General features: G+C 42.2%; 1 protein-coding gene across 11 annotated transcripts in view; it reads right to left on the reverse strand.

Moving 5' to 3' along the window:
- The window catches only part of LOC124043720 (LIM domain only protein 7-like), a 135,180-nt gene that overhangs the window by 24,730 nt on the left and 94,245 nt on the right, over nt 1–16,205 (reverse strand). For 10 of the 11 annotated variants that reach the window (XM_046362617.1, XM_046362615.1, XM_046362611.1 and 7 more), the window contains 4 exons: nt 6,709–6,836; nt 4,721–5,414; nt 909–1,232; nt 435–549 (listed from right to left, as the gene is read on the reverse strand). In XM_046362617.1, coding sequence (XP_046218573.1) covers nt 435–549; nt 909–1,232; nt 4,721–5,414; nt 6,709–6,836 — 1,261 coding nt within the window. The remainder of the gene's footprint in view (nt 1–434; nt 550–908; nt 1,233–4,720; nt 5,415–6,708; nt 6,837–16,205) is intronic. The other variant, XM_046362618.1, reaches the window with a different exon arrangement.

Here is a 16,205-nt window from a genome sequence, read left to right on the forward strand (position 1 = left end):
TGGTTTTTGAACAAAAGGGAGTGAAGCCATTGTCCACTAATCAAATCTAACCAAGCAACTGCAGTTTTATTCCCAGTGTCTCACATATTGTCCATTGCTTAAATAAACAACCTTTCAAACTTTCTCACTGAAATGAGAGATGAGCCTGCTGTGCCAGTGGAGGCTGGTGTCACTTTAAATCAAATGATGCGCTCATTGTTAAGGCTGGACTGGAACGATATCAAACACATTAAACATGGTTCCCAAGTGTTTGATACCATTACATGAATTGCCATTACTCTGTGCTCATTCTTCCTTCACTATCCTCCAACATGCTGTATGTACCCTGTTTACAATCAGACAGTTGGTTCAGTTGTTACTCTTTGTTTGTGTTAACCATGCTAAATGTGTGTGTTTTGTGCTAAATGTGTGTGTATGTGTATGTATGTGTTTACCTGGTTGGATGGAGGTGACGTGTGCTCCAGTGGAGTCCCACTCTGTCTGGAAGCCAAAGTCTCGACTGCTGTTGGGCTTCTGGTTGAGACTGATCCGCATGTCAGCGTAGCTCTCCTACACAACACACACACACACATTAAGAATGCCAGGTTGTGTTCCAAAGCCAGGGAAAGAATAACATTTGTTCTTCACTATGAATTATTAGTTGCTCTCTGACAATGGGAAGCATCAATCCTACTGTATCTCCTACTGTATGTAGCACTAGCTGCATAGTATAGTATGCACATAGTATAGTATGCTCGCTCACTCGCTCCAGTACTGTGACTGCTACTTACATTCCAACATTTCTTTAACAAATTGGTTTTACATGTGATGTCCTTATTACTATGTGCTATTTTTAGCTTCAGCTCTGGAATACTGCAAATGTGCCCTGAAAAAGTCTAATCTGCCTAACAACCAAAATCTAAACCTACCTGGTTAGTGTCTTTTGTAGGTAACGGACTGACTGGGGCTGTGTAGGCCACTTTTGGGGTCTGGAGGGCGGGTGAAGGACTCCTGGCCTGAGAAGGGACAGGAGAAGGGGCCAGGGTAGGGACAAGTGTTGTGGCAAGTGTGGGGGTCACACCCCTTTTTTTTTTTTTTTCTTCTTCTTCTCCACTGTTGTGGGCAGAGCTGGAGAGGGAGTGCGCCTTATCCTCAGAGGTCATGACCTGGATATAGCGGCTGGGGGCCGACAGCTTCTTGATGAAATCCGTCTCTCCGTTCACACTTTTCTGAGAGTCAGCCATCAGAGGAGCCTACAGTGCATTCGGAAAGTATTCAGACCCTTTCACTTTTTCCACATTTTGTAACAGCCTTATTCTAAAATTGATTAAATTAGTTTCCCCCCCATCAATCTACATACAATACTCCATAATGGAATGTTTTAAAATGTTTACAAATTGTTTTGTTGGAAGGTGAACCTTCATCCCAGTTTGAGGTCCTGAGCGTTCTGGAACAGGTTTTCATCAAGGATCTCTCTGTACTTTGCTCCGTTCATCTTTCCCTCAATCCTGACTAGTCTCCCAGTCCCTACCATTGAAAAACGTCCCCACAGCATGATGCTGCCACCACCATGCTTTACCGTAGGGATGGTATTGGCCAGGTGATGAGCGGTGCCTCCAGACGTGATGCCTGGCATTCCAGGTCAAAGAGTTAAATCTTGGTTTTATCAGACTAGATAATCTTGTTTCTCATTGTCTGAGAGCCCTTTAGGTGCCTTTTGGCAAACTCCAAGCAGGCTGTCACATGCCTTTTAATGAGGAGTGGCTTCCGTCTGGCCACTCTAGTATAAAGGCCTGATTGGTGGAGTGCTGCAGAACCTTCTGGAAGGTTCTCCCATTTCCACAGAGGAACTCAAGAGCTGTCAGAGTGACCATCGTGTTCATGGTCACCTCCCTGAGCAAGGCCCTTCTCCCCCAATTGTTCAGTTTGGCCGGGCGGCCAGCTCTAGGAAGAGTCTTGGTGGTCTCAAACTTCTTCCATTTAAAAATGACGGAGGCAACTTTGTTCTTGGGGACCTTCAATGCCAATGTTTTGGTACCCTTTCCTGATACAATACTGTCTCGGAGTTCTGCGGACAATTCCTTCAACCTCATGGCTTGGTTTTTATTCTGACATACACTGTCATCTGTGGGACCTTATATTGACAGGTGTGCCTTTCCAAATCATGTCCAATCATTTGAGTTTACATCAGGTGGACATCTCAAGGATGATCAATGGAAACAGGATGCACCTGAGCTCAATTTTGAGTCTCTGGCAAAGGGTCTGAATACTTAGGTAAATAAGGTATATTATTTATTTTATTGTAATTTTTTTGTAAACATTTCTAAAAACCTATTTTTGCTTTGTCTTTATGGGGTATTGTGTGTAGATTGATGATCATCCAATTTAGATTAAGGCTCTAATGTAACAAAATGTGGAAAAACTTAAGGGGTCTGAATACTTTCCGAATGCACTGTATAGTTATATGGTTAAAAGGTAGCCTATTTTTACATTGTTAAATGTACTTTGTTAGTATATTTAAAAGTTGTGAGCAAATAATAATCAAATTCATAACAAGCCAACAATAAGCATGTTGTCCCGCACGAATGACGCAGCGCCAATCAAGGTAGTTTTGGAAATGCCGGAGCTCTACGGCAAAATGCATCATTCACCAATGTTTCGTCAAAATCTGGCCATTGTTGTCGGAGATATCGCGTGGGTTAGTAAGAGTCATATCCCTGAGCATGTGTCATATTTCATGACTGAGTCAAACAGATCAAGAGAAATAAACATGTGCCAGTTATAGTGCCACAGTGTGATTGACAGGAATTTTCTAGTACATTGTGAGTCTTTATAGTGTTTGCAACATGTGTACCACATCTTGTCACAATACAAATATCCTTGACTAATTTATTTACATTTATGTACCAGACTACACCCAAGTGAATGTTTATTGGTCAATAGCGTGGTTGTGAAACATATTGCTTGAGAGACCTTTGTTCCCAGATCCCACATATCAAGTTTTGTGCAGATCGGTCATTCGGTGCCAGAGGAATAACTTTCATTCTAAATGACTTTAGGTCTAACGGGGTCAGACGCTTGGCCTTTCAAACGCTTGTAATAGCGGCACCATCTGGCCAGTCAGTGTAATTTTTAAAATGCATGATCTCTATGGCAAGACACATCATTTCATCAAAATCAGGCCAGTGGTGTCTGAGATATTATGTGTGATGTAAGTACAGAGTTCACAGATCCATAGTCCCCTCACCGATTTCATCGCGAAGGACAATTATAAAATGATCAAAGTCGTGAGCCAATAGTTTTTTCATTATTACTATTGTATCAAACTCTATAGAGACAGAGATGTAAATGAACTATTTGGATAACACTGTCTGGAGGTCTCTCAAGCGTAATGTACAATATACTAATACTAGTTAGAATTGTTGCCAGCTCCAATGTGTTGATGCTAAACAACTTAAAGAGATCTTGCCTGAACAAGTTCACGACACAAGTTATTTGCTGGTGGACAGATAGACATAACATAGGATGGTATCCCACAAACTGTGGGATGCAAAGACTAATGAAGAACTTCGTTCCGGTGTGCAGATTTCTTTGTCACTGATCATTTGGACAAATCACGATTTCACAGGTGTTTGCATCTTTGATGATATCTCGTTGATATCTCGTATCTTCCATCTCCCCCTATAACCTAATCGAGCATCTGCCTCTATGTTCTGGGTTACCGAGAATACTAACACTCAAATAATCACCCAAACTGTTTTATATCAAAATGTCCTACTAATGATATTCTTCTGATGCTATACTACACGCCTTCGTTAAAGCTGTACGAATATTTTAAGATAAATACACAACGCAGAGGACGAAAGGTAAAGAGGGAATTAACAATCAATGTTTTTCTGTTTTTCTGTTAATTGAAGATTAATGGGACAGAGACACAGGAGGAATTTCAGTCTAGGACTCATAGCTACATGTGGCAAGTTCTCATTGGTCCGAATTGTCTATACATTAGGCCTGAAACAGGATACTTGGTATTTGGCCATTGGCACAGTTTTATTGCGAGGAATTCCAATTGGTCAACCACAGGCTAGAGTTGGGTTATAAATTAGATCCTGTCGCTTTGTTCTGAAGAGAAGATATTGAGAACAGGGAAGAATGACCATCTGCTTCCCAGCATAACAACTATTATTTATTATTTTTGAATAAATATATTTTTCTCCCCTTGATTTACTTTGGGGTCTGTGTTATTGAAGAATAACATCAACTGTTAACACAGCGAAAGTGAAGGTAATAGAGTGACAAGGCTGGAAACAGCAGATTTGCTAAGTAAATGGTCACATAGTTCAAAAAAGCTTCATTCATTATTCACTGACAGATAAAACAAATTAGGCGCGTGAGCAACTACTACACTGGAAATAGACTACGCTGCGACCGACACAATACAACATTCCTACAGGTCTTAGGTCCTGTTCATTATGTAACAAATAGAGGAAAATGGACTGGAACAGGTAGCGATTCTCTGGACTTGTCTATTAAGAAACATTAATTTAAATGTTTAGTTGTAAAAGTTTCAAAAACATTGCGTGCCCTAATGAACATAACCCACAGCCATTGAAGTACCTCACCAAATCCTCCAGTCTACTAAAAGCAGTTTCTGCAGAAAGCAGTCCTGAGGTAACAAACAACTACACACACAGACAGAACTGGAAAGTGTGGTAATATTACTGTATACTATGGTACTTACGGTGTAGGCGGGTGGCAGTGATGCGACGCTTGTAGACTGGCTCCCGAAGGGCCTTGGCATGACGACAGAGTTGAGCCGAGCTCTGTCCGATCTCATGTAGCTCCTGGGGAGAGAGGCAGAAACCCGAGACACACCAGAAGGCATGGGCTGTGGGTCCATCACCACCGAGTTGTACTGAGGCTGTTGTATGTACAGAGAGCCACCAGCAGTGGATGGGGTCACTTCTTCAGACACCTTCCCCACCCATGGGCGACTGGGCTCGTGAGCTTTGGGTAGTAGGCTGGGGGTGGTGGTGGTGCTGAAGGTTTCCTCCGTCTTGGCTGCACTGGTGTACCATGAGGCCAGGTTTGGGGCTCTCTCTGAAGGATTTGGGGCTGGAACGTAGGGGTTGTAGTTGGAGGTGCGATCCACAGTGGTAGTGATGTCGCTACCAGAACCGAAGGGACTGTCGGCGATACTGTCACTCATGTTGCCCCTAGAAGGCGAGACAGCCCTGTTGGTTGCCGTGGTGGCAGCGCACGCCTCCTCCCTTGGGGGGAGCACGGAGGAGCTAGTGGGTCTGAGGCGGTCAAGAGGGGTGTAGGGGTTGTCGAAGGTGTAGCTCCTCAGAGGGAGGGTGCGGAGGACCGGGGCGGAGTCTTCAAACACGTCCTGGTCCAGAGAGGCGAGGGAGTTGAGGCGACTGCCGATGGAGCTGTGGGGATGGAGAAGAGAGGGAGGGTGGTGAAGTAGAGAGAGAGAGGGAGGGAGAGAGAGGAGGGTGAGGGGAGAGAGGGATGGAAGGGAAGGGAGGTGAAAGAGAGATGGGAAAGGGATTAAAAGGTGTTATGTAAGCGATTGAAAGAGAGAAAAGAGAGAGAGAGAGAGAGAGAGAGAGAGAGAGAGAGAGAGGAGGGCAGGGTAAAAGTAAGATAGGATGGGTGAAAGACAGAAAGGAGCCGAGGAAAGGAGGTGAAGAGGCAATGGAGGATGGGACAACCAGAGGAAAAAGTGAAATGTGGAGGGGGATAAAAGGAGAGGGCAGAATGAGAAAAGGATTGAGGAAAGGTGAAAGGGGGAGGGAAAGAGAAGTTTGAAAGAACAAAAAAAAAAGAGGTGAGGTAGGATTTAAGCCACGATTAGATTACACTTTCACACAACGCTTTGCAGAGAGACAATTACTGTTCATTCATTAACACAGTCTCAGGTCACTTTCTCTCAGGGCAAACGTTTCAACAAAAGTCTGTAAAAACACAAAAGTTTGCATGGCCCTGTATTTGTGCCTGAGTTGTCATCGACCGGTGTTTGTTGGTGTAGTAAGTACTTATACAGTAACAGGACAGTTTTGAGTGACAGTGAAAACACATCTAAAAAATACTGATTAGAATTCTGATGATGAAATACTTTAAAACAGGGTAAAACATATTCAACCAATAAAGGATTATACAATGCCTTCAGAAACTATTCAGACCCCTTGACTTTTTCCACATTTTGTTACGGATTAAAAAAAAAAACCTCAGCAATCTACACACAAAACCCCATAATGACAAAGAATAAGGCAACAAAATGTGGGGAAAAAAATCAAGGGGTCTGAATACTTTCTGAAGGCACTGTATGTTTCTAATTGTCTGTACAAAAATAATGATTTATACCTTGTAGGAGCATGGCTAGCCCAAATGCCCTTTGGTAACTGTATAGAATATAGAGAACATAATAACTAGAACACATGTAGTATTTGTATTTGAGGATGTCTAGTCTAGCAGATACAGTACTTTCATCAATCCATCAATCATAGATTCTTACATTCAATCAGGCCATATTTCATGAGCTCATCCCCTCATGTTCATCGGGCACCAAACGGAAGAACAGGCAGGGACTACGTGGACATGTAGGGATCAACTGGACATGTCCAGTAAGAAAGCCCTATTATAATTTTCCCTTGCAAATTGTTTTCCGTAGAGTGCCCAAATTAAATCATTGGCCCTGGTGTCTACCTGTCACTCTATTACCTCCAATTGGAATTCTGGAAACCGCGGCTCCCTATTCCGCTGCTCGCTGTGGTCTGCTCCCTCTCCTCTTTCTTCTTCACAATATCAGAGTTGAAGCTCTTGCGACGGTTTTTCCACTTGGTGAGATCCTGCAGAGAAGAAACGCAAGTCAGAAACCACCTCAAAAACGTGCATCCTGGAAAAATTAATGTAACAGTTAAAACCCCTAACGAATGTTGAGGGTGGGTAATGTGATAAGTGTTAGCTGCATAGGAGGGGAGGAGGGGGGGAGAGAGAGCGAGAGAGCGAGAGAGAGAGAGAGAGAGAGAGAGAGAGAGAGAGAGAGAGAGAGAGAGAGAGAGAGAGAGAGAGAGAGAGAGAGAGAGAGAGAGAGAGAGAGAGACTTTCCTATTTGTGTCAGTTTAGCTCCTCCCACCTCATGTCCCATGTGTATTGGGGCCCGTGAATGACCTAAATCTATGCTAAGACACCATGCTATACTACTGGACTATGTTACAACTGATAGACATATAACACAGTAACAGGTAAGAATGAGGCCTTTAACATACTCATATTTCGCGGAATAGTTACATGTACTGAGTTGGACATGGTGAAACATTGTGAATATACCTAACTTTTGCTTCCTGCACCTCTTTTTTATTCTCTCTCTCTCTTTCTTTCTTTTTCTGCGCACTCTCTACCCTCTCTCTCTTTCTCTCTGTACCTTTACAAAACAAGCTCTCCTTTCACCTGTACCCACAGGCACAAACTGGGCCTGAATAGCTGTTCTCTTCAGATTTCCATTCTCCCCATTTCAAATACGAACTAAACTGATCTATCATACAGTATGTTGTTACCTGTAGACAGCTGGGATGGCTTTGACTTGAGTGTACACATTTAGACAGGGACACAATAACCATGGCTTATATAGTGATATGGTCGATGGCTGTTTAATCAGTGATGATTAAACAAGCCTAGTTCTCTAGATATTAACCACGGCTAGATTGTGTAAAGCATGGGTTGGACAGGTTTTGCATTCTAATTTTAATGGCAAAGCCAGGGGAACATCAATTTTGTGATTCACAAACTAGTACAGTTTTCACCCTCACAGATAATTTCAGATCCTGGAGGATGTTATACAATAGTTAGTGGCACCCTCTTCCAGAACTCTGTAGTAAGACTCCATAAGACTTCTGAACAGGTAATCAAATGGCTACCCGGACTATTTGCATTGTGTGCCTCCCCAACCCCTCTTTTACGCTGCTGCTACTCTCTGTTTATCATATACGCATAGTCACTTGAACTATACATTCATGTACATACTACCTCAATTGGGCCGACCAACCAGCGCCCCCGCACATTGGCTAACCGGGCTATCTGCATTGTGTCCCGCCCACCCCCTGTACCTATCACTAATCAAGGTAAGACCCAAGTGCAGGCTTTGTGAAGTAACAATGTTTATTGTAACAACAAGAGCAGGCAAATGACAGGTTGGGGTCGATAAATCCAGTGTAGAGACCAAAGTACAGGATGGCAGGCAAGCTCAGTTCAGGCAGAGTTCAGTAATCCAGAGGTGGAACAAAGGTACAGGACAGCAGGCAGGCTCAGGGACAGGCAGAGTGGTCAGGCGGGCAGGTACATGGTCAAGACAGGCAAGGGTCAAAAACCAGGAGGATGAGGAAAAAGAGAGACTTGGGAAAAAGGAGCAGAGACAACCACTGGTTGACTTGAACAAACAAGGTGAACTGGCACAGACAGACAGAAAACACAGGTATAAATACCCAGAGGATAAGTGGGGAAGATGGGTGACAACTAGAGGGGGTGGGAACAAGCACAAGGACAGGTGAAACAGTACCGGTAACGAGTAAATATGCAGAGGTACATATTAGTTGAGGTATTTTGTACATGTAGTTAGGGGTAAAGTTAAACGCCAGTCAGCATCTCATCTTATCTCTCAGGTATATTACTCTTCCTGTAATCTTACAAGTGATTCCTCTAACATGAATTCAACGTTTGTGTCGTTGTATTCTAATCTCTACAAATCCGAACCCCCATGAGATAATACGGCTATGGACAACTTTTTAGATAACTTGGATATCCCATCCATTGACAGGGACATGAGTAAAGTTCTGGACAACCCTCTGCATCTAGATGGGATAACAAAGGGTCTGAAGTTAATGCAAAGTGGCAAGGCCCCAGACCCTGATGGCTTCCCAGTCGATTTTCATAACTCTCCCCATCACTATTAGATATGTTCACCGACTCGTTATCACAGGGCTCTTTCCCACCGACGCTAACTCAAGACTCCATCTCACTTATACTCAAAAAAGATAAAGATCTGTCAGAATGTGGTGGATATCGTCCCATTTCATTCCCCGCTCCTTTTTACACTTTTCGATAGAACCGCTTTCCTTGGCCTTAGAATTAGCATCATTATTCAATGGAATCCACCAAGCTGGTGAAGAACACAAAGTGTCACTGTATGCAGCTGATTTACTATTATATATCACTAACCATATGAACTCTGTCAGGAAACATACTGCATGTTTTTAACACAATTGGATCATTCTCAGGTAACAAATTGAACATTCAGAAAATGTTATCTGATCAAGCAAATTCCCCCTGGAGTCCTGCCTTTCCATCTATTGCCCTCTGGTTTTTCCTATTTAGGTGTGAAAATAACTCAGGCTACCCTCCATAAAACTAACTTTGCGAGTCTAGTCACTCGATTTAAAGCAGACTTACAATGCTGGGATAGTCTGCCTCTCTCCTTAGCTGGAAGAATCCAATCGGTTTGAATGTGACTCATTTCAGGAAACTAGGCGTATGACGCACATTAGTACTTCACAGGAGAGCCATTTGAACATCAACTCAAAAAAAATAAATCTAAATGCGTTTTTTTTTGTGATCTTTCATGTGCTTTCATAACAAACGTGTATGCCATCTGTAAATACAAATGAAATTGTGAAATTACGAGCCTAGTTGGTTCAGCCACAGAAAAATAACCTTCCCGATAGCCATGATTGACTGAGATAATGGATGGGCTGGACATGCCTAGAGATGAGTTCGGATTGGTCTGCCATGTAGCGTGCTTCTGTCTATAATATGAGCTGGACAGTATGTGTAGGTAATCCTTTCTAACGAGGCATTTTTGAAAGATATCACGTAGTAGAACTGCAAAGGTGTTGCTCTCCACTTTCTGGAGGACCTAGTTCGGAAATCAGTGGAATGAACGGTGGAATTAGAGTATGACAGCTAAGGAGATGAAGAAAATTCTGCCGTTTGATTGCAAATATCCAGACAGCTATAAAAAGAGAACATACAGAAGGCTGGTGTATAAAACACCTGTCTATCCGGATTACATCTTCAAACTAAGGCAACCATGGCATCCGTGACACACGGGGAAGCGTCCATCCATGTATACGAGTAAGATAGTCTAGCTAGCTAATATTATTCATATCTCAGAGACATTTGCATTGCTAGTTATAGTCTAATGTTACAGTAGCTAGCTAACATTGAACCTGGTTGGTTAGATACCTGCAGATTCATGCAGGGTAGTAACATTATACATTTTTTGTTTAGCTCGCTAGCTAGCTACATATCTAAACAAAAGACTCCACTATGCAAGAAACCATTTCAATCGAATGTTCTTGATGTTACTGTGACAACTGTCGATATACGTAGCTGGTAAATTCTCTCTGGCTATCTACTCCAATTTCCGAGCACTCGTCTGAGTGTGCCAGAGCGCTGAAAAACGGACAAATTTGTGAATGCTCAACACCCATGGAATGCAGCCGGTATCAGTAAACGTTGGGAAAAAAGCATGATCAAATTGTTGCCAGCAGCACAGTTTCAGTCACCAACACTCGAGATAACATAAAAACAGCCTAACCAGCTCTGCTAGGATGAGTCAAATGGTCAGAGTGCGCTGTTCCCTCATTTTTGTATGGAAGTAGCTAGCAAGCTAGCAACTTTAGCAAGTTGTCTTGGGTGTTTGGCTGCTGTTGTAAGGTCAGAATGCTCAGATCATCCCTACTCCTTGGCCAGAGCGTGCGCTCTGAACGCTCCGAGACAGTCAGAGGTCACCAAGCACAACATAGCTTCAGCGTGTAATTGTCTCTGTTAGCCAGCCTGCCAGCTTAGAGGAGTCTGCCACTAGCACAGTCAGTAGCCAGCTCAGCTATCCCCATTGGGGTGGCAGGTAGCCTAGAGGTTAGAGCGTTGGGCCAGTAACCAAAAGGTTGCTAGATCGAATCCCCGAGCTGACAATGTAAAAATCTGTCGTTCTACCCCTGAACAAGGCAGTTAACCCACTGTTCCTAGGCTGTCATTGTAAATATTAATTTTCTGTTAACTGACTTGCCTAGTTAAATAAAGGTTAAACCAAAAAACTATTGAAACTGTGTATGTGCCTTGATTTAGGTTGGGCAAAACTAAACATGATGGTGTTTGCTTTAGCAATCTCACTGCAATTAAGACCTCTAGTCATTATTGAAATAGGTCAAAATAGGTCTACTTAACATTAGATCCCTCACTTCCAAGGCAGTTATAGTCAATTAACTGATCATAATATTGATGTGATTGGCCTGACTGAAACATGGATTAAGACCTGATGAATTTAATGTGTTAAATGAGGCCTCTCCTCCTGGTTACACTACTGAACATATCCCCCACGTATCCCGCAAAGGTGGAGGTGATGCTAACATTTTCAATAGCAAAATTCTATTTACAAAAGAAATTACTGAGTTAGGTAGGAGCACACACTTGGCATTCTCTCAAGAAATGTGTGCGATGGACATTAGACTGGTGGAAATCTGTCCTTTGGTCTGATTAGTCCAAATTTGAGATTTTTGGTTCCAACCACTGTGTCTTTGTGAGCTGCAGAGTAGGTGAACAGATGATTTCCGCATGTGTGGTTCCCACCGTGAAACAATGGAGGAGGAAGTGTGATGGCGTGGAGGTGCTTTGCTGGTGACACTGTCTGTGATTTATATAGAATTCAAGTTACACTTAACCCGCATGGCTACCACAGCATTCTGCAGTGATACGCCATCCGATCTGGTTTGGGCTTAGTGGGACTATCATTTGTTTTTCAACAGGACAATGACCCAACACACCTCCAGACTGTGTAAGGGCTATTTTACCAAGAAGGAGAGTGATGGGGTGTTGCATCAGATGACCTGGCCTCCACAATCACCCAACCTCAACCCAATTGAGATGGTTTGATATGAGTTGGACCGCAGAGTGAAGGAAAAGCAGCCATGTATGGGAACTCCTTCAAGAGTGCTCGAAACGCACTCCAGGTGAAGCTGGTTGAGAGAATGCCAAGAGTGTGCAAAGCTGTCATCAAGGAAAAGTGGGGCTACATTGAAGAATCTCAAATATACAATATATTTTGATTTGTTTAAACACTTTTTTTGGTTACTATAGTTGAAGTTGGAAGTTTGTATACACCTTAGCCAAATACATTTAATCTCAGATTTTCTAAATTCCTGACATTTAATTCCAGTAAAAATTCCCTGTTTTAGGTTAGTCAGGATCACCACTTTATTTTAAGAACGTAAAATGTCAGAATAATATTTCTTTCATCACATTCCCAGTGGGTCAGAAGTTTACATACAGTCAATTCGTATTTGGTAGTATTGCCTTTAAATTGTCAAATGTTTCAGGTAGCCTTCCACAAGCTTCCCACCATAAGGTGGGTTAAACATTGGCCCATTCCTCCTGACAGAGCCGATGTAACTGAGTCAGGTTTGTAGGCCTCCTTGCTCACACACACTTTTTCAGTTCTGCCCACACATTTTCCATAGCATGAGGTCAGGGCTTTGTGATGGCCTATCCAATACCTTGACCTTGTTGTCCTTAGGCCATTTTCCACAACTTTGGAAGTATGGGGTCATTGTCCATTTGGAAGACCCATTTGCGACCAAGATGTCTTGTGATGTTGCTTCAACATATCCACATCATTTTTCTACCTTCTATTGTGTGAATTTCACCAGTCCTTTCTTCAGCAAAGCACCCCCACAACATGGTGCTGCCACCCCCATGCTTCACGGTTGGGATGGTGTTCTTCGGCTTGCAAGCCTCCCCGTTTTTCCTCCTAACGTAACGATGGTCATTATGGCCAAACAGTTCTATTTTGGTTTCATCAGACGAGAGGACATTTCTCCAAAAATGTACGATCTTTGTCCCCATGTGCAGTTACAAACCGTAGTCTGGCTTTTTTTATGCCGGTTTTGGAGCAGTGGCTTGTTGAGCGGCCTTTCAGGTTATGTTGATATAGGACTTGTTTTACTGTGGATATAGATACTTTTGTACCTGTTTCCTCCAGAATCTTCACAAGGTCCTTTGCTGTTGTTCTGGGATTGATTAGCACTTTTCGCACCAAACTCTAGGAGACAGAATGAGTCTCCTTCCTGAGCGGTATGACGGCTGAGAGGTCCCATGGTGTTTATTCTTGCGTACTATTGTTTGTACAGATGAATGTGGTACCTTCAGGCATTTGTAAATTGCTCGAAAGGACGAACCAGACTTATTTTTCTGAGGTCTTGGCTGATTTCTTTTGAATTTCCCATGATGTCAAGCAAAGGTGCACTGAGTATGAAGGTAGGCCTTGAAATACATCCACGGGTACACCTCCAATTGACTCAAATAATGTCAATTAGCATATCAGAAGCTTCTAAAGCCATGACATAATTTTCTGGAATTTTCCAAGCTGTTTAAAGGCACAGTCAACTTAGTGTATGTAAACTTCTGACCCACTGGAATTGTGATACAGTGAATTATAAGTGAAATAATCTGTCTGTAAACAATTGTTGGAAAAATTACTTCTGCCATGCACAAAGTAGCCAAAACTATAGTTTCACAACAAATTTGTGGAGTGGTTGAAAAACACGTTTTAATGACTCCAACATAAGTGTATGTAAACTTCCTACTTCAACTCTACATGGTTCCATGTGTTATTTCATAGTTGTGATGTCTTCACTATTAATCCAACAATGTAAAAAATAGTAGAAATAAAGAAAACCCCTTGAATGAGTAGGTGTGTACAAACTTTTTTACTGGTACTGTATATGTGTGTATGTATGTCTGTAGTATGTACTCCTACATCGCTGTCGTCGGTTGCTACAGACCACCCTCGGCTTCGGGAGATGAACTAAACTCTCCTTCGAATGTCCTGCAACAAGCTAAATTACTCTGAATTCATTATTTTAGGAGATTTGAACTGCGACATGCTTACATCTGTATCGGACTCTTTTAAAGAACTGTGTGACTCTCTGAATCTCGATCAATTAATTAATGCGCCTCCAAGACCGAAACCCAGAGTGATCACTGTGCAATTGCTTGTGTTAGCAATACAAAAATGACCAAAGCCAAACCCCCATTATATTTAAAAATACATTTCAGACAGTTTGATGAGCAAGCATTCTTACATGTTCTGTACCATAATATTGACAGAGTAAGTCTGATTCCAATGTTGACACTGCCTGGGAATATGTTTATATGTTTATATGAAATTTGTGTCCATAAGCATGCCCCTGTGAAGAAATTTAGAATCAGTGGAAGGGACAATCCCTGGTTTTCAGATAACTTGGCAGAATTATTAGAAAGATAAATATATCTTGGCCTCAAGCTAGACATACAAATGGGCCTCCTTCAGAGTGCTAAGAAACAAATGCACAGGTTTGATCGGGAAGTCCAAATCAGATGACGATTTCAATGCAGTCATAGAGAACCTAAACAACCCTACCAGGTTCAGGAAGCTAATCAAATCAGTGTCAGGTTCTAATGTATCCTCTGGCCTTCCTGACCATTTAATGATGGATTTTAATGAAGTGAAAGATAAAGCTCATATTGTAGGGGGATTTAACAAGCACTTCATATCTGTTCAGTTTTTAATAATGGTGGGGCCCAGGCCTATAGTCCCTCATGTGAACCATTTTAACTTTGAGCCTGTTTCTTATACTGAGATCTATAAAGCACTAAAGGCAATGGACACTAAAAAGTCTGCAGGTACAGGCAACCGGGACCCCTACAGTGGTTCCTCCTTTAAAAGTTGCGTCACACTGAGGCACACCATTTAATTCTCAGCCATTTCTTCTGTGACTGCAAGTTAAAGCTAGTTTGACCACCAGAGGGCATCTTTGAGAAGCATTTGATAGTATTCCATATTGGCATTACCAGAGTATGTAAAACATTTTTTGTAATAACATAGTATATGGGATTGAGTTTAATAAATTTGGCTTGATTAATTTGATTAATATTATGGTGTTTCCATTCAGAGAAAAATTGTCAGTTTGTAAATTCAGACCGTTTCACTGTCGGAGCGCAGTAGGGTTGATTTGAGCGTTCTTGCCTTAGAATGGCAGTCAAGCACCCAAGCTGACGTTGGCTAGCTACTTCTAGACCTCTAGCTCCTTGTACCAAATGGTAGTTTGGACCTCACTTTATACGTGCAAAAAGATTTCAATGTGTTCATTGACAAAGCCCTTTCGGGTAAACTCCCTCTTTACCTCTGTAGTCTGATCTCCTTCACCACCAGCAGTTACCATACCCGGTCTGCTAGGTGGTTGCTACTTAAAGTCCCCGGGACAGTCAGAGTATTAGGCAAGACTGCCTTCTCTTCTTGTGCACCAGAGGAATGGAATAGTCTGCAATCCATGCTTGATCTAGATATGTTAGTGCCACTGAATGAATTTAAAATATTGATGGGAGACTCTGTTACAGAGGAGTGTAAATGCTTTTTTTAGGCTGGATCATGTTGTGTTGTATTGTATATTTTAATTACAGTGGGGCAAAAAGGTATTTAGTCAGTCACCAATTGTGCATGTTCTCCCACTTAAAAAGATGAGAGAGGCCTGTAATTTTCATCATAGGTACACTTCAACTATGACAGACAAAATTAGAAAAAAAATCCAGATAATCACATTGTAGGATTTTGAATGAATTTATTTGCAAATTATGGTGGAAAATAAGTATTTAAATATTTAAAATAGTTGGATCTCCCCCTTTTAAAAGTGGTAGGACACATGCTGATTTCCAGATCTTTGGAATTTCATTACATTCCAGGGTTAGATTGGAAAGAGTTGTAAGTGGTTCAGCTATGAAATCAGCTGCCAGATTTAAAAAGCAGGGATCCAAAAGATCAGGACCTGCAGGCTTTCTCTGATCTAAGGATTTCAGGGCTTTATGTACCACCTGCACTGAGAATGGCAAAAAAGCTAAAAGTTTGACCAGCTCTCACTGGTTCATCCACACAGGGTTGTACAGAGACAGAGGACACTGAGGACACAGAGGACATGCATGATGACGAGTTTCTCATACGACTGGCCTATCTGGGAGATGTTTTTTCTTGCCTGAATGATCTGAATCTAGGATTACAGGGACTCTCCGCAACTATATTCAATGTGCGGGACAAAATTGAGGCTAAATTGTGCATTAATCTTGACGCTACCCATCCCGTTAGCGGGATAATTGTCATCAACAACCGCTGAATTGCAGAGCGCCACAGTCAAATA

This window comes from Oncorhynchus gorbuscha, linkage group LG09 (genome assembly GCF_021184085.1).
Source record: "Oncorhynchus gorbuscha isolate QuinsamMale2020 ecotype Even-year linkage group LG09, OgorEven_v1.0, whole genome shotgun sequence".
NCBI lineage: Eukaryota > Metazoa > Chordata > Actinopteri > Salmoniformes > Salmonidae > Oncorhynchus > Oncorhynchus gorbuscha.